The sequence below is a fragment of the Conger conger genome, chromosome 5 (genome assembly GCF_963514075.1).
Source record: "Conger conger chromosome 5, fConCon1.1, whole genome shotgun sequence".
In the NCBI taxonomy this organism is placed as follows: domain Eukaryota; kingdom Metazoa; phylum Chordata; class Actinopteri; order Anguilliformes; family Congridae; genus Conger; species Conger conger.
In genome coordinates this window covers 24,274,782-24,297,782 of record NC_083764.1, presented here as the reverse complement: position 1 = coordinate 24,297,782, position 23,001 = coordinate 24,274,782, and the positions used below count along the sequence as shown (strand labels likewise).

The 23,001-nt window shown below is 42.3% G+C and overlaps 1 protein-coding gene across 1 annotated transcript in view; it reads right to left on the bottom strand.

Annotated features, from left to right (window-relative positions):
- Positions 1–22,653, bottom strand: part of ylpm1 (YLP motif containing 1) — a 29,640-nt gene extending 6,987 nt beyond the window's left edge. The window contains exons 1-17 of the mRNA XM_061241240.1: positions 21,764–22,653; positions 21,241–21,459; positions 14,075–14,272; positions 12,768–13,843; positions 9,484–11,733; positions 9,187–9,313; positions 8,569–8,767; positions 8,362–8,451; positions 7,922–8,099; positions 2,963–3,156; positions 2,702–2,859; positions 2,556–2,618; positions 1,970–2,089; positions 1,693–1,869; positions 1,426–1,509; positions 793–876; positions 499–585 (exon numbers count right to left, since the gene is read on the bottom strand). Of these exons, the coding sequence (XP_061097224.1) occupies positions 499–585; positions 793–876; positions 1,426–1,509; positions 1,693–1,869; positions 1,970–2,089; positions 2,556–2,618; positions 2,702–2,859; positions 2,963–3,156; positions 7,922–8,099; positions 8,362–8,451; positions 8,569–8,767; positions 9,187–9,313; positions 9,484–11,733; positions 12,768–13,843; positions 14,075–14,272; positions 21,241–21,459; positions 21,764–22,366 (5,907 nt within the window). The 5' untranslated portion in view covers positions 22,367–22,653. The remainder of the gene's footprint in view (positions 1–498; positions 586–792; positions 877–1,425; positions 1,510–1,692; positions 1,870–1,969; positions 2,090–2,555; positions 2,619–2,701; positions 2,860–2,962; positions 3,157–7,921; positions 8,100–8,361; positions 8,452–8,568; positions 8,768–9,186; positions 9,314–9,483; positions 11,734–12,767; positions 13,844–14,074; positions 14,273–21,240; positions 21,460–21,763) is intronic.
- Between the last annotated feature and the right edge of the window lie 348 nt (positions 22,654–23,001).

Genomic DNA, 23,001 nt, shown 5'->3' with positions numbered 1-23,001 from the left:
TACATATTTAAATTTTTTTTTTTTTTTTTTTTCTCATTGCTAGCTAAAGCAATATACTGTTCTCCCTTATTAATGCACCACTAAAAATGATATCCTGTTGAATATGTACAATTTGTATGGTGGATACCATCATTCAAATTTTGCTACTTGGTTTAACATATGTAATTTATTTTTCTGGTTACTTCCTAATTTATTGTTTGCTTTTGTCAACCAATATATTTTATATGTTTTGACTCAGCTTAAAGACGACAGAAACTGCAACAAGATTGAAGCCATCAGACCCTTTTCAGCAAATGACTCGCAACATTGTTTAGAGGACTATGACAGGGCAAACATATACAGTGATTCCCAAAAATTCAAAGCCAAGGCTGAAACTATGAACAAAACTTTATAACACAGAAATAATTACATCGCTAGGAAATGCAAAATGCAAGTCACTTTTACCATTACCACTCTGGACAAAGGGGAAAAAACGTGCAGAAAGAGCTCTAGTCCTACCAGATCCCCTTCCTCCTCCTCTGTTGGACCTTCCTTTGACTCAGTCTTCTGCTCCTCCTCGGAAGGGTTAAAATCCTCCATCTCCACCTGCAGGCAGCGATATGCTCCGATTGAGTAACTCTATTGGACAAGCTCTATTCAATTAATTTCTTGTATTTTAACACTCTTATCTAGAGAGCCTAGCGCAACTGCTTAGCACACTATACATTGACACAGTTGAAAGCATACCGAAGCAGTTCAGGTCAAGTACCCTGCGAAAGGGTAAAACAGCAGAATCTCTCTTATGCCACCTACCTCCTCTATGGCAGCATCTTGCAGCAAGGACCTTATATCCAATCGCACCATGTGACGAGGAGATGCCTCCCAGTTACTGGACATCTGTAAAACAGAACACGAAGCCGCATTACAGATGCTGCAACTTCCCGACTTTCAACTTTCCATTCTTCCCTTTGTAAATATTTACAAAAACATTTACCTGTACATTGTTTTGAACTTAGCAAAAGTATCTTAAAACTCAAAAACTTTTGTGGTCCCAAAAACATGGTTACAAATTTAGATATTTTAGGTAACTACAGAAGTACTGTGGACATGCCAGCCTAACAGTGGTGAATATGCGAACAGACAAGGTTTTCTGCATTACACCACCAGAGGTTATATGTGTGTATATGACCAAATTATTCTTGAAAAGATTATGCCTAATGTTATTTTTGGTTGGAACCCTTTCCTATAGCCAGGCAATCTGGGCTGAAGGAAACCGGGAGGTTTCAAAAATATCTTTCATTGAAAATTGCCTGGGCTAATTGAAAACATAAACTAAAACTAAGAGTATATAAACAACTGCGGAAAGTGAACACCTCATTAAAAATAAAAAAAATAAACTTCAGTGTCCCATAATGATTTGTTTATGTGGGGGTTCAACACACAGACCTTCGCAATATCCTTTATCTTCCGTCCATGGACATTTCTCTTTGCACAAGTCTGGTTGTCAGCAGTGATTTCAGCCAAGTACACCTGAAAAGGATTAAAATTGTAATTTCACAGTTCAAATGCTTTCAGACATTAAGGCTAAGCTAACCTCAAATTTGGAAAGCACCAACATATGAAATTGCTGCAAAATACAGAGTGGCAATGCAGAGACAGCAGTTGAAACACGGTCATATCCTGATTACAATAGTACACAGAAAAAATGCTTACCTCAAACCCTTTGGTTTTGGCAGCACTCCAGAACTGATCAAAGTATTTAACTCGGTCATTAATCGCATCGATGATGATGAAAGGGAAAAACCCATCATCCAGAGTTTTCCGAAAGGTCTTCAGCATACTGTTGCGATACGTTTCTTCCATCTCCGGTTCGTATTCATATTCCAAAGCCTGGCCAAGAGACAATGTCAGATGCAGACATTTGATAGCAAATCACCAGAGTATGTCATTTTGAAGCAACAGTATACAAACCGTTACCATGGGCACGCACCTTGCTTTTAACTCGTTTTCCCGTTTCAGGGTCCTTCTCTACCCTTTCAATCTCCGTCATGAAGTAATCATCAAGCCCAAGGACTCGAGGAGGTGCCCCACCACACTCCACTTCCTTGTCCTGGAGAACAAAAAACCGAAATCATACCCCTCACATCCGAAGCAGTCAGAATTCTTAAGACGTGAGTGGCAGTATGGTGTACAATTCCTGAGCCCAGAATAAAGATTGGGATGGCTTTGAATGTTGATGTATTTGTGCGTATTGCTAGGCTAACAAATTAAGTTTGAAATGGTACACTTTGGTAATAAATAATTTAATGGCTAAGGAAGGGAGGTATGGAAGGATACTTCTGCTCCAGTACCGATTACAAAACAATGAATCATATCATGCTGTCTGCAAACCTTGTTCCCTGATAAGGTAATAGTCACAACACCGCAACCAGTGAAGACGTATGCACTTTATTCATAAGGTTCTTTCAAGGTCATGCAAGGTCATCCATAGATTATCTCGATTCCAACAGCAAAAGAATCGCAGGGGGGATGAAGCTTGTTAAGAGCCACAGCAGACAAAAAACTTGTACACTCACCCGGATCAGTTTTGCCACGTGGCTTTTACCACTCCCTGGCAGTCCCCGCATTATAATAACAATCTGAAAAGAAAAAACAAAATGGATGAAGATTACACTCTTGCGAGAAACAATATGGCCTTGGGGGGGGACGTGGTGAGCTTTACCCTCTCTGGCCGGCTCTCTCTGCCTGGCATTTTCAAAATGTCGTCCACGTTCTTCATCTCTGGTTTCTTCTCAACCCTTGGAGGGGCAGGGGGCGGTGGTGGCGGCAATGACGGAGCAGGTACAGGGTGTCGGTCTTCAGGGTAAGGCCTTCTGTCATCTGGAACCAAGCGGATGGCAGAATAAGCAGCAAACAAATGACCCAGTGGTCCAGATTTCACAGTCATGGTGATGGAGCGCTCTGGGAAAGGATGGCGCCTTACTTCCGTAGGGTGCGGGGCCGTGGTCATAACTGGGGCGCTCAGGCCCTCGGTCGTACGGTGGCCGGTCGAATCCGGGCCTGCCGTAGTGCTCCTCCCTATCCCGGCTGCTCCGACCCTCTCGCTCACGGTCTCGACTGTTCCGCATCTCCCTCTCCCTGTAGACGCCTGGGCGGGGTGGGGGCCCGGGGGGCAGCCTGAACAGACAGGGGAGAGAGACCCATTCCACTCACAATCAGGGTTGCGACACAGGTCAAGGAACAAAAACGAAAAAGGAAAACAAAAATTGTCACGGAACAAAAACAAAACCACTTTGAACTATTTTAAGAGTATGAAAATCAGTTAACAGTCCATTTTTGTGTGAGGGTTCTGACTTTTAGTGCAGTTATCCAGTTAATTCACTAATCCTGTTTCATAATACAGGCCTCAGTTCTTTCTCATTCAATTTCACTGTGAAGTAGCTGGCTTTTGGAAATACATAGAAATAAATTTAGACGATATTTATGATCTAATAATTAACAATGCAATAATCAAATAATAAAATTAAGCAATATATATACATTACATATACATAATTTAACTGGAATTAAAAAGATTTCAACTTTTGCAAACTTGCCTATCACAATGTTGAGAATGCGGTAGTGCTGAGCGATTAGCGTTTTTTGAGTTCGATTACATTTTGGATAATAATCACGATTTTTCATTTCAATGCATTTTATTTTTTTGGAAATGTGAATGTACCATGAAATAATGACAATCCGTTTAGAACATTTTCCACTTTCAACGTGTTTTCAAAGGTTCCAATGTTGTAACTGGCTACTACAGAAAATTGCTAAAATGATCAATATGGTCTTCAAAAATATATATGAATTTAAATTTCTCTTTGTTGACTTTATAATTTATCTGAATGTTAATAGACCGGAAGCACTATGGAATGCTACCTACTGTGTTCCTCACAAGGCAAGCAACTCCAGAAGTAACAACAGCCCGTATTCGCCCAGACTGGGTTTACTTGCATTCATTCCTTCCTCCCCCACCCCCCCCCCGACAGTGAAATTTTCAATCAATATTATTACAGGATACACGGTTTGAAATTGTTAAAACTCACGGTTCAATTTGTATATCGCAACTATTTTACCATGTCATTGCTTTTAGGGACAATGACTAGGGGCAGGGGTACAAGTCCGTATCCTTATCACAGCAAAGGTCCAGCAAACCAAATGCTTAATCAAGGTCCAGTAATCCAAAAAAGTCCATAGCTAGAAAGTCCACATAAGGGCAAGTCTCAGACTTGTGGTAGAGGCAACCAGATTGTCAGGCAAAATTGCCCAACAATTTCTGGAATCCATTATATACCATTGATTTTAACCAGGGCCCCTGGACCTCTGGAATTCAAACCAGCCCAAAATATCACTGGCCGACCAACACATCACCGTTTGCGATGGCAAAATTGCAGATACCGTGTCTAACCAACATATTAAATCTTAATAGGAAATGATTCATTTTAAGGTTAAACTGATATTTATTTCCAGAAATAAATTTTTCACTTTCGACTTTGTTTTGGCGTAACGGACACCCCTGCAGGCCACTCCCTCACCTGCTATATCCTATTTTTATATGCTCTCTGTCTATGTCTATCACCCTGTGGCTTTCAGTCAGCCTATGAGAATTACAAAAAAATTAAGGTTCAAAGCCCAAATAATGTTGTTCAGAAAACATCAACAAATTGAATGCTGCCCTATCAAATCTTACACAAACCCTGTTTGTCAATTACCAGTCCATCCTGCAAAGTATCCCCAACACTGCTGAAGCACTAAAATTGTGTTTAATATTGCTTGTGACCGTAGTAATGTGAGCCAATGTGCGCATAATCTAGAGTTAAAGGTACGGACTGCTAATGGTCAAGAGAGGAATTACAGCAACAAACCACCTCAAACCCATAGCCTATAAATACGCACAATATTATAGAGCTCAGTGTTCTCATGCACTGTTTTGGAATGCTGACAGAGCCTACAGTCTTTTTCGTAGTGTTCCAGTAAGAAAATGTTTGAACAGGTGATTTTTTTTGTTGTTGTTGAAGTTTTCACTTTAGCTAACCAACTATATTATGAGCAATGAACTTATTTGGCAATGTAACTAGCTGACTATATAACTCGGTTATGATAGTCTAGTACAAATAATGCAACTGTAACTTACAGTTGGAGGCAAATAAAGGTTAAGCTAAACCCGCATGATTGAAGATGTAAAGATAAAAGCTGCCCAAATTGCACTCCAGACAAGCAATCACTGAAACTCTGTATACTATTGCTTATTATCCAAACAAAGAAAATGTATCTAGTTATAAAACGATACCAGTTCTTCATTGGCCTGGAGTGCAATTTGGCCAACTACATTTGGCTGTGGCAAGTACAACCCATTTTAAACCAATAAGCTTGAATTATTGTACAGCTCTACAAAGTTTTGATACAGTGTGACGGCCCATCAACTATATTTTGAAACCGAATTTAAGGACTATAAACACAGGCAGAGGGTGAGTCAACATGTCAGTGAGCCATTTTAAAGGATAGGAACGGATTTATAATGGTCTTGTAACAATGTTTTAACACAAAAATCTAACCTATTGTACCTTTAAATGATGCAGTGTTAATGTTTCATTGTTGCTAATTAGTAATAACTAGCTACATACGTTTGGCCTATGTGGAATACAGAATGTAGGCCTATGCATTTTAACAATAGCCAATTGGCAAATGCTGCAACTTTTCTTTATTTAGGCAATTATTTTCGAATTATTTAACCAGGAATACCCCATTGAGATCCAAATCTCTTTTGCAAGGGGACCTGAAAACTGATAAATTTGAAAATTCAAGCACGTTAGCCTAATGTTGTTTAAGTTGTGCATGTTATGCTTGTAATTGACAATAAACAAGAACTCAATTTTATTCCATTTGCCATAAAAATTATTTATTTGTGTGACTGCTCCACCACCTCAAGTATTTTCTGCTATATGTAACACCGATCAGTAATGATCATATTTTCCCCTTAAAATTAACCAGAAACGAACATTTCCCAGCAGTTATTTTAAAGATTTTGTAAACATACTGCCTCCATTGCAGCATGTTATTATTATACATGATAAGAGAATATTTTATAATATGCGTTATTAATGATTTAATGATTTTAATGCAGGACGTGAGGTGACGAACCACCATCCAAAGAAATCATTAAAATTATATAACCCCATCATCACCGCGTCATGGATTATCCGTAATAAGTGTGGGTACTCGTATGAGCAAAGGCCTCACTTAGTAGATAGAACTAGTTTGTTCTGGAACTTTTTGTACCAAGCTAACGTTGAAAACACAAGTTATATTTACAGAAATATACAGTTGGGTCAATAAAGACGTTTTACGAGTCGTTCAATCAGTGGCCTTTCAGATGGTTAGATATGATTTATATGGGTTACAGTTCCATAGCAGTGTTATGGTTTTAACTTAAGTTCAAAGGCATATGAAGTGAAGGGCTGGACCTATTATTACATGTGAATGCTTTATTTTATAAACATTTAGCAATATGCCTGAGCCCCCAGCCCTCCCCAAAAAAATAACTAAAATGAATCAGAATAGAGGCAAACTATTCAAACTCTAAAGCACTTTGTTTTACATAATTTCATCTCAGTTGTCTAAAATGATGCGAAACTGACACTGTTTAAGAATGCAGCGAGTAAATACAATGTACGGTTTATTTTCCCACAATATATGTCGTAATTGCATTTTTTGGAAGGCAGGACAAATGTATAACAGGGCTCTTGCACGGGCAGAAAATAATCAGCAATCCAAATTTTAAAAGCTTTAAAAGGCTAACAATGACAAATATGAATAACCCGTTACCATACAACCGAGATTCTGTGATTATGTCTTTGATTTCAGCAAAACAGAAAATGAGAAAATATGCCCGACAAACGTTATGAACTTGGACATTGTAACTGGAAACTTCACTTGGGGGAATTGCATTGGAAACCAAAACATATGCCCTTCTGGAGCAAAATGGGATCATGATCCCAGAAGGTGGACCCAGGAAGCATCTCTCCCCATGTCATTTTCACAGACAATTTTTTGAACATGATTTTTGCAAAAAGAGATCAAACTTCTTTCCAACCAAATGTCCTATATGAAGTAGTAGCCATACAATCTCATATTGACAAAGATAGTATAGTATAGTACAGCCTACTTAGGGATTTTACGTTTCTGTTGCCACTGCCATTCGTCATGACCCTGTCAAGCTATCCAAGTACTCAAGATTAAATATCATTAATATAAAAATGCTAAACAATTTTTGCGCATGAATATAGCTAAATATAGCTATATTATTCTGCAGATCGTTACAAATAGGAAATGATGCAGGGTTATAAATTATTTGAAAGTGATTTACTGACTAGCAAGGGTTGACTGAGAAGATGTTCTGCCTGCTGTAGGCCTGCAGTTTCCACAGAAAGCACCGGTAATAACAAATTGTTCTGAATTCTGAGCTTGTTTGCTGTTGGTATGACAACACTTTTACAGTTCAACTTTTTTTGTTCACTTTCCAAACACACCATTGTGATGTCATCATAAGAATGTTATTAACCTGGCTTCAACCATGATGGCAAATACCATGCTGTAGGGATTTGGATAGTCTACCTTGACTAAAGTGGCAGCCAGTCATCATACATTTTCATTTTCATTTTAAAATTTTGAATAAGCTGAGCCATGTATCAAGTAGCTAACCTCTACCAGGTCAATTATTTTTTCACATGTGCATTTAGGCGCCTACAACCCAAAACCTCAGCACACCTACATGGCATGAAATGGTAAACTGCATCATTGGAAATGTAGTGTGTCACAACATAATAATAACTGCCTGCCAACAACAAGGGGCTTCTTTACTTCCCTGGCAATATCCTTAATACAAAGAAAAGGCCAGTACCTCTCATCTCTTAGGTAGCGGTCCCTCTCATAGCGCTCTCGCTCGTAATCCATGGGCGGCTTGTCCCTGTACAGATCTCGGTCTCGCTCCCTGCCATAGTCACGGCGGTCCATGTATGGGTCCGGCCGTCTGTCGTAATAAGGGTCTCTCTCATACGGATCTCTCGGGCCAAGAGGTTCTGAAATCATGCAGGAGGTAAACCCAAATTATAAATTAATTCAATCATTTCTCAATCACACAAGAACACTTACATTTTCACAAAACACATGACACATGGTTTCTACAGTACATAATTTACCGAAGCACAAGTGGTTCACAGTATCACCTCAAAAGATAACAGACCCATCAACCTTCCAGAATTATTATACACCATCCCAAACTAAGCAACCAGTATCTTCCCAAAAACAGATCAGCAGAATACAAAAAGCACCTCAACCAACCTTTCTCATATGACCTCTCGGAGGGAAGCGGGTCAGGCCTCAACACGATCCTTTCGCCATATGAGATCCGTTCTACCGTCGATCCGATGTCTGAAAATGTTAACAGGAGAGGAATTTCACCGGGGGAGGGTGGGATGCCTTCCGCAACGCTGCATTCGAGTGGCGTTATCTCTGTGCACCCTGACTGCGTCTCCCAGCTGTACTTACCATGGCCATGGCCGTAGTCCACCGTCTTTGGGATGATGGTAGGCTTCGGGGGGGCAGACGCTGCTGGCCGCTTGCCCTCCATCGCAGAAGCTTGCATCATTGAGAAACCAGAGTCTGAAGCAGGAAGAGGGGCTCCCGCATCCCATGCTCCAACAGTACCTGCAGGGGCCTGCCCAACCTCAGAAAGGAGGTTGGTGGCCTTAGTAGGAGGAGAAGATGGAATCATCTTTGGAAGGGCTTGCAAGGCTACATGAAGCTGAAAACCATTGTCCAATCAAATTGATGAAATTCACAAGCCCAGACCGATCATACTGATGAAATTCACAGGCTCTGCTTTAATTGTATTTATTTATAGTGGAATAGATCATTTTGACAATTGCAGCCCAATGGTTTTATGGTTGACTTGGCCAATATCTGAATGTTCATATAAAAATAAGCTGGCTACCTAGTGCAGATAGTTCGGTATTCTAGAGAAATTTAATTCAACATTGCTCCACTAGAAAACATCATTTTGACAGGGGTTCCAGGAGTAAAACCCTTAATAACGTACACAAGCTCCCCTAGATAAGAGCTACATTTGGGGGTAACAAGAATGCAGAATTCATCTGATGGGTTTACCTGGAGGGCGCTCCTTACTTCTGGAGGAATCTCCAATCCCAGTAGACCTGGTGGGATCTCAGGCTGCGGTTCTGTGGTCTCGGGTTTAAGGAAGTCGCCCATAGCGTTTTTATTTTCTTGGAGTTCTCTGTGCAAACAAACAAATTATTTTTTAATTTTGGGAATAATTTAGGGAGTGAAATCCAACAAAATTATTTCAAGAGTTTGATAAAAGCGTAAAAGACATGATAAAAGGTAATCCAGGAACTTTTAGAAGTTATGTTTTCAGAAGCATTACAAATGGGTTTGAATAAATACCTGATCATTTTGAGCTCCTGGGCAGCTTTCAAGATGATCTCATGCTGCCTTTGAGAAAGAGCCAGAATTCCTTTCCCAGTTCCAGGGGAAGCCTGGTCCAGGGGTGGAGTTTCCGTCAGGTTAGTGGTTGGTGCTGGGGCAGTGGGTGGTGGCGGCTCTGCAGGGAGGTCCGTGTGGGCTTCGTACGAGGGCCTTCGCTCTTCCACATTGGGTGCGAAGCTCCTCTCTGGCAGCGGCCTCTCCCAATCTGGTGGGGGTGGGTACGGTGCATCTTCTCGTAGGTAATGGGGCTCATCTGGGTACTCCCGCACCCTCATCTCTCCCCTCTCACAACGCTCATCCTCATAAGGATATAGTCTCTTCCGCTCCCCAGACCACTGCTCGTCTCTGAAACGGTCCATGGGCCCTCGTGGAGGGTACGGGGGGTAGCCCCGGTGCTCACCTTCCCATTCACCCTGAGGGGGGTAGTATTCATCCTCCTGCTCGTAATCCCGGGGTCGGTAATCATGAGGGGGCCTCCGGTACTCCGCATCTTCGGGCCTAAACTCCTCCTCATAACCCTGCTCATACATTTCTCGCTCCATGTCCCTGTCCGGGCCATCATGGGGAGGCGGCCCACGGCGCATGACATCATGACCTATGGGAGGCCTGCGCCTGTCCAGGATTTCATGAGGAAGCGGTGGTCGCCTTGGCTCCCTTTCGTGGGGCGGGGGTGGGGGCCGGGGCCATCCTGGGTCCCCATCCATTGGGTCACGGCGGTAAGGAGGTGGTCCCCTAAGGTCCCTCTCCATCATTTCTCGCGGAGGAGGAGGCGGGCGCCTCATGTCTCTCTCCCTCATGTCTGGATGCAATGGTGGCCCCCGAGGGGGTCCGTGGTCACGGTGCAGGGGCGGGCCCATGGGATCATGTTCCATGACATCGTGATGAAGGGGCGGCCCACACGGGTCATGCTCCATTTCCTTGTGAGGGAATGGGGGCCTCCTAGGACCAGGGTGCCTAAAACCATGCGGAGGGGGAGGGCGTCGGTGCTCTTCGTGGGCGAATGGGGGCCCGTGGCGTACTGGGGGCCTCCTCTCTCTCCAGTATGGATCTCCCTCTTCTTCCCAGTACTCCGGCTCAGGTTCCTCCCAATGCCCCTCCCTTCCAGTGGGCTCCAGGGCTACTTGCCCAGGAGGTGGGCCTTGCATCTCAGGCTCTTCATAATACTCTTCTTGGTAGGGCTCCTCCTCCTCCCCACCCCACATCTCATCCTCCGGAGGTGGTGGTGGCCTCCTCCCATGAATCCCAGCCGGCCCATCTAAAGGTGGATCATGCCACTCATACGGCTCCTCCTCTCCTTGCATCATGTCCTCATGTGGGGGCATGTAGTCGTACTCCATCCCCTCCGCCTGTGGATTAGGCCCAGAGTTGAACCCGCGTGGGGGCCCCATCGGTCCCCCAGGGAAGCCCCGTCCCCGACCCCTGCCTGGGGGAGGCGGCATCTGGCCCCGTCCCCTCCCGCGAGGCATAGGCGGAATCCTCATCTGGTCCTGGTGATGGAACGTGGGCGGAGGCTCAGGCATGTCAGCTCTTGGCGGAGGCACCGTCAGCCCAGGTGGAGGATGGGGCTTGTGAGGTGGCCCAACACTATTGTTCACAGGTGGCTTGGCTTGGTTTAAGGAGTTCTTGTTGCCAATGGCTGGAGGCTGTTTCTGTGGGACAGGAGGCTCGGTGGACACAGGCGTCTTAGTTGCCTCTGGTGTGGGTTCGGGTTTGTCAACCACTTCCTTGCTCTGGTCTTCAGGTTTGTCTTGTGCATCGGTCTTGACAGTGGTCTGGGGAATGGGGTCGCTTTGAATGAAAAACCCATTTCCTGATTCGAGGATGTCATCGGCCATGACTCCTTGGGAAGCAATATTTTTGGGAGGTGCTTTATCATCTACCTGTGTTTTAGGGGTCTCAGGCTTGTCTTTACCCTGAGGGTCTGCAGGTGTGGCAGCTTTTCCCATCGATTGCGTACTCTCTGTTGCAGGATCAGGTTTAGGAGGCGGGGTGAATCTGGGAGGTGGCTGGGGCCCAGGAGGTCTCTCAAAACGGGAAGGGGCACCAGGCCTTTGTGGAGGCTGAAACCTTCCTGGAGCTCCAAAGTGGGTGGGCTGGTTTCCTCTTGGTGGCTGATCAAACCTCTGACGTGGCTCAAATTGCTGCGATGCATTAAACCCGGGTGGCGGCTGAAACCTTTGGAAACCATTTCCTCTGGGTCCTTCAAACCTGTGACAATAATAGGAAATTTAATGACAAGCAAGGCAATTATGTTGACTTCAGTTTGGTGAGGACAGTCTCTTTTCTTTTTATCAATATTTTCTTTATTCCTAATAGCAATTATTTAAATCAACAATGGATATTTCATTTGGATAGCTAATTTGCTGCAACAAGACAATAAGCAAACAATGTTGATGGAGTGCAGAGGAATATGAACCTTAACTTTCTTCAGCACTTGCCCATATCTTCGCACGCTTTACTATTGGACACAAATGTAACAGCCATTTTTTCTGACAGTACAGTCAATTCTAGAGTTGAATGGCTGGTATCCTTTAATGTAGCAACTGAAAACCTTTTGAATGAAGATTTGACCCGTTTGATCAAAATCAGTCGGAAGTCACAATGGCTAATTTCACATAATTCAATGTTTATGTAAAAAGAAAACATTTTTGGCTGTTTTTGTACATATTGGCATTCAGTCTTTTTCATTTCTCTTTATGCCAAATTCAGAGTAAAAATATAGTCTTTAACCGGAGTTGTGCATTGTTTGGAGATTAGCCAGTTTGTCACCGGTCATCAGTCTCCATGCAGTCACACAATCATGTCAGCTAGTTTTGCAGCTACAAGCTAATGTATTCAGTTATCCAACATTTGTCAAGAAATGTCTTTGCTTTCATTATCTGTATGTCTGAATGTCATATTCTGTCTGGCTAATATCTAGCACTGCAGTTCTGTTGGGCTACTGTGACCACGTAGCCGTTTCCCACCATGTCCCATGAATCGACCACTTTAACGCCTTGGCTTTCATGATTTGAATGTTTCAATTTGGAATTCTGTTTAAAAATTATTTAAATATCTGGAGTAGAGACATAACTTTGGCATCGTTGGAAAGCTTACCTTATCCTCTTTTGCGTCATTTAGAAAACTCAAAATACATTTTTGGGTCAATGTGACCGATATTGATAGGTTACATATGTTCCTAGCTCTGCTAATAATGACACTACTAGCAACAGGATGCATGCAAACCAAGACGCAGTCCTAACCTCAGTCCTCTCGGGCCATCAAAGGGTGATTGTGGTCCTGAGGGCCTAAACCCTCGAAACTGGGGTCCAGCGGCAGGATAAGCCCCCTGAGGGGCAGATGTGATGGGAGGTGCAGGCCCAGGGACTGTGGAGGGTGTAGTATGTGGTTCGGTGGTGGCAGGAGTTGGTGCGCGTGGAACAGTGGTGGGGCCCTGAGGGCCGTGAGGTCCCTGAGAGCCATAAGGTCCCAGAAGACCCTTAGAATTGTGAGGCCCCCGTGGCCCCTGAGAGCCGTGAAGCCCCTGAGGCCCCTGAGAGCCGTGAAGCCCCTGAGGGCCATGAGAGTTGTGAGGTGCCTGAGGACCCTGAGAGCCAATAGGCCCCTGAGGACCCTGAGAGCCAGGAGGCCCCTGAGGGCCATGAGAGTTGTGAGGTGCCTGAGGACCCTGAGAGCCAATAGGCCCCTGAGGACCCTGAGAGCCAGGAGGCCCCTGAGGGCCATGAGAGTTGTGAGGTGCCTGAGGACCCTGAGAGCCGATAGGCCCCTGAGGCCCCTGAGAACCGGGAGGTCCCTGAGGACCCTGAGAGCCGACAGGCCCCTGAGGCCCCTGAGAACCGGGAGGCCCCTGAGGACCCTGAGAGCTGGGAGGCCCCTGAGGACCCTGTTGCCCTGGCCCTGGGGGCATTGGGGGTCGGGTGGCCTGTGCCATCGGTGCTGAAGGAGGGGAGGGCTCCACCTTCAGAGGGGGAACTTGAGGGGTTGCCGCGTGAGATGATGGCATTTGGGCATCTGGAACCGGGGGGCGATACTGCCCGTACTGCCCCATACCCATCATTCCCCCGTAGGGGGTGCTGCCATACTGGCTCTGCATGGCCCGGAGTGTGGTGACTCGCTCCTGCAGGTGGGCAGAGGTAGACTTCATCTGCTCCTGCCACTGCTTCCACTGGCACTCATAGTCTTGGAGCTGGTCCTTATGCGGGTAAGTCTGAAACTGCTCCTGCCACAGGCGGAACTGCCGATCCCATTCCTGGTACACGGGGGCAAACTGCTGGTGTTGCATCTCATAATGCCTCAACTGCATGTCCAGGGGCATGGTCTACAAGGAGAAGGGGCCCATGTCAAAAACACATAAACAAAATGTGTAGCAAAGTTCTTCTTCTCAGCTTAAAGCCTCAGAGCAATGATCATTGCCTTTTGCACTTTTTTTCTATTTTAATTGAAATGTGCCTTTCAGGGGTATGTGTCACCCTGGATAAATAAAAATGATTAGGAAAGCTTGAATGCACAGATTTCTAAAAACAGCTAAAAGCTGTGTGTAAAATGTCACCTGTAGATGAGCAGGCTGTTGAATGAATTGCTGGTACTGCTGCAGGATCCGTTGCAGCTGGGCGTGTTGCTGCATAAGAGCCTGGTACTGGAATCCCGCTCGCTGCTGCTGCGTCTGTTGCCACTGCGCAGCTGCAGCTTGCAATTGCTGAAGGCGCGCAGCTTCCACAGGGTCCCCCGATGCAGAGATGACACTGGGCTGCAAGTCACGTGGGAGGGGAGATGAAGATTTAGAGAGGAACATAACCCACAATGCACAACATTTTCATAGTGATGGTCATCTTCGCTGTTTATAATATTTTTTTATACCAAACATGCATTTCAGAAAAAAGACTTCTACTTCATTATTATAAGGTAATGGTGCAACACAACCTTTTTAACCCACAATAGACCCACACATTGTTGGTAAATTCCAAAACTAGAAGTACGAGAACTACAGCTTCTCCCTAGAACAGGGATGGATAACTACTGGCCCAGGGGGCGCATACAGCCCGGCTCCGCGACACTATTTCAAACATTTAAAATAAATAAATAAAAATATAAAAAGAAAAACTAATTGACTGTCAAAATTTTTTTATCCAGTAACACAAACATTATGACTGCCGTCCAAAATGAGCAAAAGGAAAGTTGACGAATTTCAAGGTCCAAGTGTTGAACACTGCCTATATTAACCCTTAGAAGCCGATTTGTGCCAAAAAGCACCATCTCTGAACGTGGGATCTTTTTAGTTATTCTTCGTAATGGAGGGAAGACTCTCAAATACGTTGAATTGAGGGACAGTAATTGTGGGGGTACGTTGGAAGATTCTGCAACATTTTGGCTGTTTCACTGTTTTTTATTTTCCATGCTGCAGGACAACTTAATTGAGAATTAACTGAAAACGAAGCTCCATTAATCTTCCATTTTCTAATAATGTTTCTGAGATTGGAAATAGGCCGTTTGAAACATTGAGTTTTTTGTAGCCGTCTTCTTCTTGGTGGAAATGAACCATCTTCATTCTGACATTCTTGGACAACCAAGAGGTTGTTAAAGGCACAATAGGTAATTTAGGACTTAACGGTCAAGAGACGAATAGCAGCAACAAACACTTACAAACCACTACACTGTTAATCCATCCCCCTACTCTGTAAACACGCTGACGTTGAAACGCCATTGGCTGTGGGAATTATAACCAATTGTCAACCAATGAGCTTGAATTATTGTAGTTATACAATGTTTACCATTGTGTTGGGCTGTCAACTGTATATTTTGAAACCTGAATTTAAGGACTACACAGACAGAGGGTGAGTCAATGTCAGTGAGCCTTTTTCAATGATAGAACCATTGGTCTTGTCAAAATGTTTTAACATAAAAATGTTGCCCATTGTACCTTTAACACCAAATAGAACAGGCACTGCAGTTGGATACAAAAGTTCAGCCCTGGAATTATATTCACCAGACTCATTGAAGGCCCACCTGGGCCTTAGTACTCATCTTTATAAAAAGTAACAAAGACTGATGGCATTATGATGACTGAAATGGATTCAAACTTTAGCACAGAGCCCTTTTCCTTCTTTCTAATTTGCAAACAGTAAACAATGAAAATAAAAAGCAATAATAGAAGAAAGTTTTATTAAAACTTGCTTTAAAATTTGCGGAAAGGTCTCATGTGTACATGTGTAACATTTACTGTTCAGGGTTGCTTTCCCTCACACAGATTCACTGTAACAGACATTTAAACTAGGAGTGTCAAAATTTTTGCATACCACCGTATACATTCTACTACTCTATTCACCATTGTAACGGTTGTAAAATAAACATAGGCAATACAGTACCTTATTTTTGTAAGCAGTTTGTCACCTGCATCAGTAACTTATTCACTCAGTTTAAGGCAAAACATTATAATTAGTAGTCATTATATTAACACATTTATAAAAATTATATTACACTATATTATAAAAATTAAATAAAAAAAATCAGTATAATGTTTACTTGTTTTTATTTTATAATGTCTTATTACTGTACAGTTATTTATTGCTTGTTTAATTGGATGCAGTGTAATCCAAAAGGGAAATTGTATTATTTGACCCTTTCGGTTCTCTGAGAATATATCCACCAGGTACTGATATTTCTAGAAATGATAAAGCAATGGCATGTCCTATTGACATGGCTGTATGATGTGGTTACTACCTACACACAACCTAACCTTGTAATGTAGGATGATATACTTCGTGACACTTTTGACTTTAGAGATATACTCAAGTGAACCTTTTTTTAAATTTTTATTAAGTGAACATTTTCATGTTCATAAAGAAAAGGGGTGGTTAATGAGGGCTCCATGGGTGTGAACAGTTAAATGTTTAAATGGTTAACCGAAACCAAGTTGTGCACATTTACCAAAAATTGCGAACCGATTATTTTCTCTGCAGACGAAATGGTAAGCTCAGTTTAATTAAATAAATACACTTTCACCACCAGTGACAAAATGCGCTAATTGGTCAGACAATTGAAAGAAAATTTGGCTGCTTAACTTCCGTCAGGCAGTCTTTGGCTATTTCAGAGGTTTAAAAATACAAACACCACTGAATGCTGCAGTATTATAGTGTTATAGCGTCTGCTTTACATCAGTAGCTGTTGGTTCACTTATGGCGTATTGCATGGCATTTCTTAAGGTGCACAGAGGCCGTGTTTTTTCGTTGACACACAAGTACAAACTACCGGCAAACTGAACATAGCTTTCCACTATGCCTATATACAAAAACAAATAAAGCAATACATTGCGGGACTTGTTGCACGCAACATTACCAAGTAGGCAAGTTTAAAAATGAAAGAAAAATAAAGGCTATAATTGCGTGTACACAGCAACCACTGTTCATCATTATTAAAACCAGAATTCTTTTTTTTTTTTTCTTTGTTTGAGTCAAACTTAGCTACTTAGTGTTACATATGTTGTGTTCTATATATGTAATGTTGGCCAGAGGTAGGTTACCTACATTTTCCATGACCGTGGAATTGAACTATTTCTAAAAACAAGTACAAATGTTGGCAGAAAAATAAAAATCCTTAGACCAGTAGCCCAACTTATCCATCGGATGTTGAAAGAGAAAATTCCCTGCTTTAAAAGGACCACATAAAGTTTACTGTTAGATAAATATATAACTCAATTGTATAGAAACCATTGGCATGAAAGTAAAATCATTAGACCAGTCGACGATGGTATCTGTACAGAATCCTATTTTTATATTGACACGGTTTCCGATAACTTAAATTAGTAATAATTTAAGTTATCTGCAAATACCTGCCAGGTTCTCTCTCATTTTGGCCGCTCAGGCTGTTTCGTTTGCGAGCAAAAGACAAGATAGTTTACATTATGAGAGTTTAAAATAGGCCTATATTCCTCCGTATGGAGCCCCCATAGTTTAAAAAAATTGCACAGTTATCCAAGATGATTCAATTCTAGATTACTAGTTCACGTTTATGAAGTGGAGTAAGACCAAATTTAATTAATATAGTAAAAAATAAAAAATAAAATGTGAATAATTAACCCCTTCTTACAAGAAGTCAGGGTATGGTCTTTTTCTTGAACAAGACACACGTCACAAGTTTCACCTTAACAAGAGCATTGAAATCTACAGTCATTCAGATGAATAGCGGGCCATACCTACAGACATTAGCACTTTCTCTGAGTCTCGTGGGGGTGGGTGAAGACAATAAAGCAGACTGATCTGAAACTTCATGTTATCCCTCACAAGTTCCCAAGACAATAAACCCACAGCCAAAAACTAACAAAATTATTGTTTTCTGGTCACTTGTAATGTTACATCCCTGTCCAGCTTTGCAAGTGAATACCAATGCCTGTTGAACTGCTTAAGCTAGGTTTAGAAACAGTTGGTTGACCAGTTAGACCAGCTCCATACTGAACACGATTTGACCAGCTTAAGCTATGTTTTGAAACAGGTGGGTATCTCAAGCTGGTCATAGCTGGATTTTACACCAGGGACAGCTAACGTCAGCTAGTTGTATAACAAATATTTGTTTACTTTAATGCTAAGTTAGTTAAAAACATCCATATCTCTGCAACGCTAGTTACAGTGCAAATACAGTGCAGTACGGACTAGGTCTAGCCTGGCTGTAGCCTATCGAGATAGCAAAGTACACACAAGCTTACTTGCATATCGTAGTATATGCGCTGGGTAGATTTTTTGGTATAAAGGAATTGTGAATGAAGCAACTTGAATGTATACATTAGCTAGACAGAGAAAAGGCGGATTGCTTTTGACTGAGAGCTAGAATAGCAGACTTAAAATAGCAAACTTTTAGGTAACAGTGTCAATAGCATGTTATATTTCCCAAATATAGTGCAATTAACAGATATACTGACCATGACATCAGATATAGCCTACAATCACTGAGCACTTTATTCAGAAAACTATATTAATACTAGGTAGGGCCTCCCATTGCTCTCAAAGCAGGCTCAATTCTTTGTGGCATGGATTCCACAAGATGTTGAAAACACTGCTCTGACAATAGGTGTTCATAGACTAAGAGGGAAGGTGTCTGACCTCGCTATTCAGTAGCAAACTGAATGACAGAGGGGATCAAAAGTTTGTATTGATAGGCCTACATTGCAAGGTTTAACTCTTATGATCCACACATAAGAGACGATCCACAAATGTGTTTTATGTAGAATATCGTCACACAAATATCTCAACTTGTGTCTTCTGAATGTATAAAATATCTGCATTTGCGGATCAAATGACAAACGTGCAATCAGTGACGTGAGTTGCAGGTTTCCTTTTTAGTTATTTTTTATTTTGAGACTTTATTCTGAGAGAGCAGCAATATAGTGGCTATACGACAAGATGCAAACCACTCATCAGTAGTAAGAATGAGAAGGCAAAATTACAATATGCAAAGTACAGAGATGAGCCACAAAAGTTCTGGAACAAAGCTTTTTGGACTGATGAGAACAAGATTACCCTCTATCAAAGTGATGGAAAGGCCAAAGTGTGGCGAAAGAAGGGATCTGCACATTATCCAAAATATACAAGCTCATCTGTGAAGCATGGTGGAGGAAGTGTCATGACTTGGGCTAGCATGGCTGCTTCTGGAGTGGGCTTACTAATCTTTATTGATGATGTAACTCATGATGGATGAATTCAGAAGTCTACCAAAACATTCTGTCCCAACTAACTGGGAGGAACTTCATCATGCAGCAAGACAATGACACAAAACACAGTGCAAACACAACAAAGGTCTTAATTAAGGAGAAAAAGTAGAAGGTTTTAGACTAGCCAAGATCTTAACCAGATCGAGCATGAATTTTGCCTCCTGAAGAGAACATTGAAGGGAAAACCCCCCTGAAACAAACTGCAAGACTCTGCAATAAAATCCTGGAAAAGAAGAATGCATGCGATGTCAATGAGTCGAAGGCTTGATGCAGTTATTGCAAGCAAGGGATATGCTACTAAATATGAAGTGTCATTGACTTTAATTTACTTATATGCTCTCTGTCCAAACACTTTTGCTACCCTAAATATTGGGTGGTCTGATACTAAAGGTGCTATGTTCGAACACATCTAGATGTAAATACCTTGCTGTTCTTATTTTTGAGGTGACTGTATATTCAGTAGAGAACATACAAAACATTAGCCTCATTGGATTAGTCGTTCCAGAGATATTAGTTCTTAAAAAAGTTACAAAGAGCCAAATGAGGCATTGTAGAATTATATTTATAAATTATCCAATTGACTTAATTTTGCTGGTGGCTAAGACCGAGATATTAGCTAGTATTTCAACTTTGGATACCATACACCAAGTGGTGCTGACGTAGGAAGCATTAAGGTGAATTAAGGTTCTCTTTGAAATTATCCAAGTAAACACATAGCAGTAACAACTCAGTTTGCTGTACGTAAGTAGGCCTACTATAGCCTACCTTGTGAAGTTAACAAAGTTTCATTATGATTTCACCTTACAAACTATACTTGTTTCAATATGCAACACATTCTGGTTATTTTCTGGCCAGACCTATCTTTGGCATTGTATAATTGTTTTATAAATTATCTATTTGACGTAATTTTCCTTGTGGCTGTTCTTAAACAAAATATATAAGTTTGGAAGTCATACACCAAGTGATGCTGAAGTAGTAGGCCATCAATTATTGAAAGAAAATTGCCAAGCAACACAATCTAGCAGCATAATGACCATAACTTTTCTGAAGAGTATTATGAAAACTATTTTCCCTGTTTAATGCCACAGATATGATGCTCCAAAATCAACACAAACCACAATTTCAACTTGCGAGTGACACCCGGCCCCCCTTTTGTTTTAAGAGCCAAAAAACAACAAATACCATGCATGTTCTTTCTTGAATACTTAACATTGAATTATTGAATTAGTGGTCACCCCCCACACCACCTTTTTTATGAAATGACCCTATAAGGATGAGGCGTATGGCGTCATCCTGTTACAAATGGTAAAATCCAATCCAGAAGAAAAAAAGAAAAGAAAAGAACAAACACCTGCCTAACAGATCAGAAATGCACTTAACAAGGTAGGCATGGATAGGCATAGTCAGTAACTACTCTCCACAGAAGCCTTCACAAACAGATCTACAGAGGCTACACTGCAAGATGTAAACCACTTCTTAGCTGCATAAAAACGAGGGCCAAGTTAGTTTGATAAGTAGTAGCCTACCAAAAAGAGCCCACATAGTTCTGGAAAAAGGTCTTGTGGACAGGAGTTGACTTGTATCAGAGAGAGTGTGGCAGTTAAAAAAACTAAAAAAACCTAATAACCAAAGCACCCTCCTCATCTGTGAAACATGGTGGTGAGGGTGTTAACAGCTTGGCATGTATGGCTGCCACAGGTGCAGGCTCACTTGCCTTCATTGATAATTTACCTGTTGATAGCAGCAGCTGAATGAATTCTGAAGTCTACAGAAGCATCTTATCAATCAAAAACTACATAAACAATGCTTCATCACACAGCCAGGCAATGATCCTAATCATTTACCAACTCTCTTTCTTCCTAATGATTTTCCAAAGTTTTTTTTTTTGGTCAGCCTATTGTTTGGCTACTTTAACCTCAAATCCAAGAAAAAAAAAAAAAGAATAGAATAGTACTGTTGCCCAAATATGCCAGCCCAGAGCCAGACAGTCAGTAAATCCACATAATTCTAATGTGTACCTTAGAGTCATCAGGTGGTGGTGGGGGTGGAGGCTCTTCTGTAGGAGGAGGTGGTGGTGGGGCATTGTTAGGGGGCTCCACTGGAGGAGGTGGGGCAACAGGATTTAGACTGGGAGTGGGTGGATGACTGTCCCCTTGAGTTTTATTTTGTTGTGCCTTTTCATTTTTCAACCTCTGTAAATTCTGGAGGTGCTGTTTGTACCAGTACTGTTGCTGTTCCTACAGGATAAAAATGAAGTCAAAGCAATTATGACCTGTTCACTAAACCATGTACTGTCAAAAAAATAGGAGCTTGAAGGCAGAGACTTCAATATCTCATCCACACTTACTATTCTTATTCATAGAATCATAGTACGTAAGTAGTATGAATCTATCAATAATAGTGCGATAGATTCATAGTACGAAACACCGCAATAGTTGAGTTGTTACAAAATAGTCATTCATGCTAACAGCCTATAAGCCGTATCCGTGTTTAGCCTATAATCAATGTTCTTTGTTATCATTGGATTGGTTATAAACTCACCTGCAATGACATCGAGGAAAAGTCTGGTTTCTCATCGCCTGGTTGCATGAACTCGTCCAGTTGATTTGGTATTGCTACCTCTTGATTGCTTGTTTGTGATGGTGCCATGCTAGAACCGTTTTGAGGTACGGTCGGCGGTGCCGGTTCAGGTGGCGGGTGCTGCCCTTCGGCTTGCGCCTCCTGTACTGGCTGTGGAGGAGGTGGTTGCTGTGGTGGGCCCCCCGGCGCAGCCCTCATGGGCTGATGTTCTTGAAAACTGGATGGAGAAGGAGCACTGGAACCGCCGGGACCCATGTTCGAAAATCCTGGGCTGCTGCCCTGCCAAGTTCCCGGTGGAGGAGCGTTATACGGTCCATTGTTGTGATGCAGCACCGATTGAAGCTGCTTTTGGTGAAGCTGCTGCAACTGTTGCATTTGCTGAAGATGTTGCTCCCGCAGACTGGAAAAGTTGGACTGGGCCGGGGCGGTTGTAGACACCCCAAACCCACCGAATCCCCCTCCAGTCGGTGGCGGTCCCCGTAAATGCGGCGGTCTTACACCAAAATGTGACTGGGGAGGCGGCTGGTGATGGCCACCGCCATAATTTCCCCAGGAGGGATACATACTGGTGGTATGCTAACGCTGCGTAGGCCTGTACGTTAGCCAGTAGGCTAAAGCTTGCTCACGTTACAATGTTTATTCTTGTAGCTAGTAAAACAAAATGTCCGTGAATTTAACTCACTGAGCTAAGAATAACAGCAAATCTATATGAATCTATTTCAATGATAATTCTCATTCTCTTGTTACTGCCTCAATCCTATCGTGTCCATTTTCTTCTGGTGTGAGGCAAAAGGCTAGCTATCTTTTGCCGATCAATGCGTTCATGGGAACGTGATTACGTTGAGGCGTCAGTCGTACGTGATGACGCAATCAATTCTTCTTTAGTGGTGTGAGCTGAAGTTAAAAAGTTTACATGAAGGTACATTACTGCCGTCTGCTGTGGTGGAGTAGTGGAAGTCAGACGTATGAAATGTCAGATTGACTCGATCGGTGTGAATTAATTGTAGTTTAAGAAACGCCGTGAGCTACCACTATTCCTATTGTAGAGCCTCTTTAATGCATAGAGCAAGCACCTGAAGAGAATAAGATAATTATTTCAAAATATTCCCGATCAGAGGATAATGTGTGTGTACAATTTACCAGAACCAGTCACAGTTATTCTTGACAGAGTTTACACAAAAATATGATGATGGTGATGA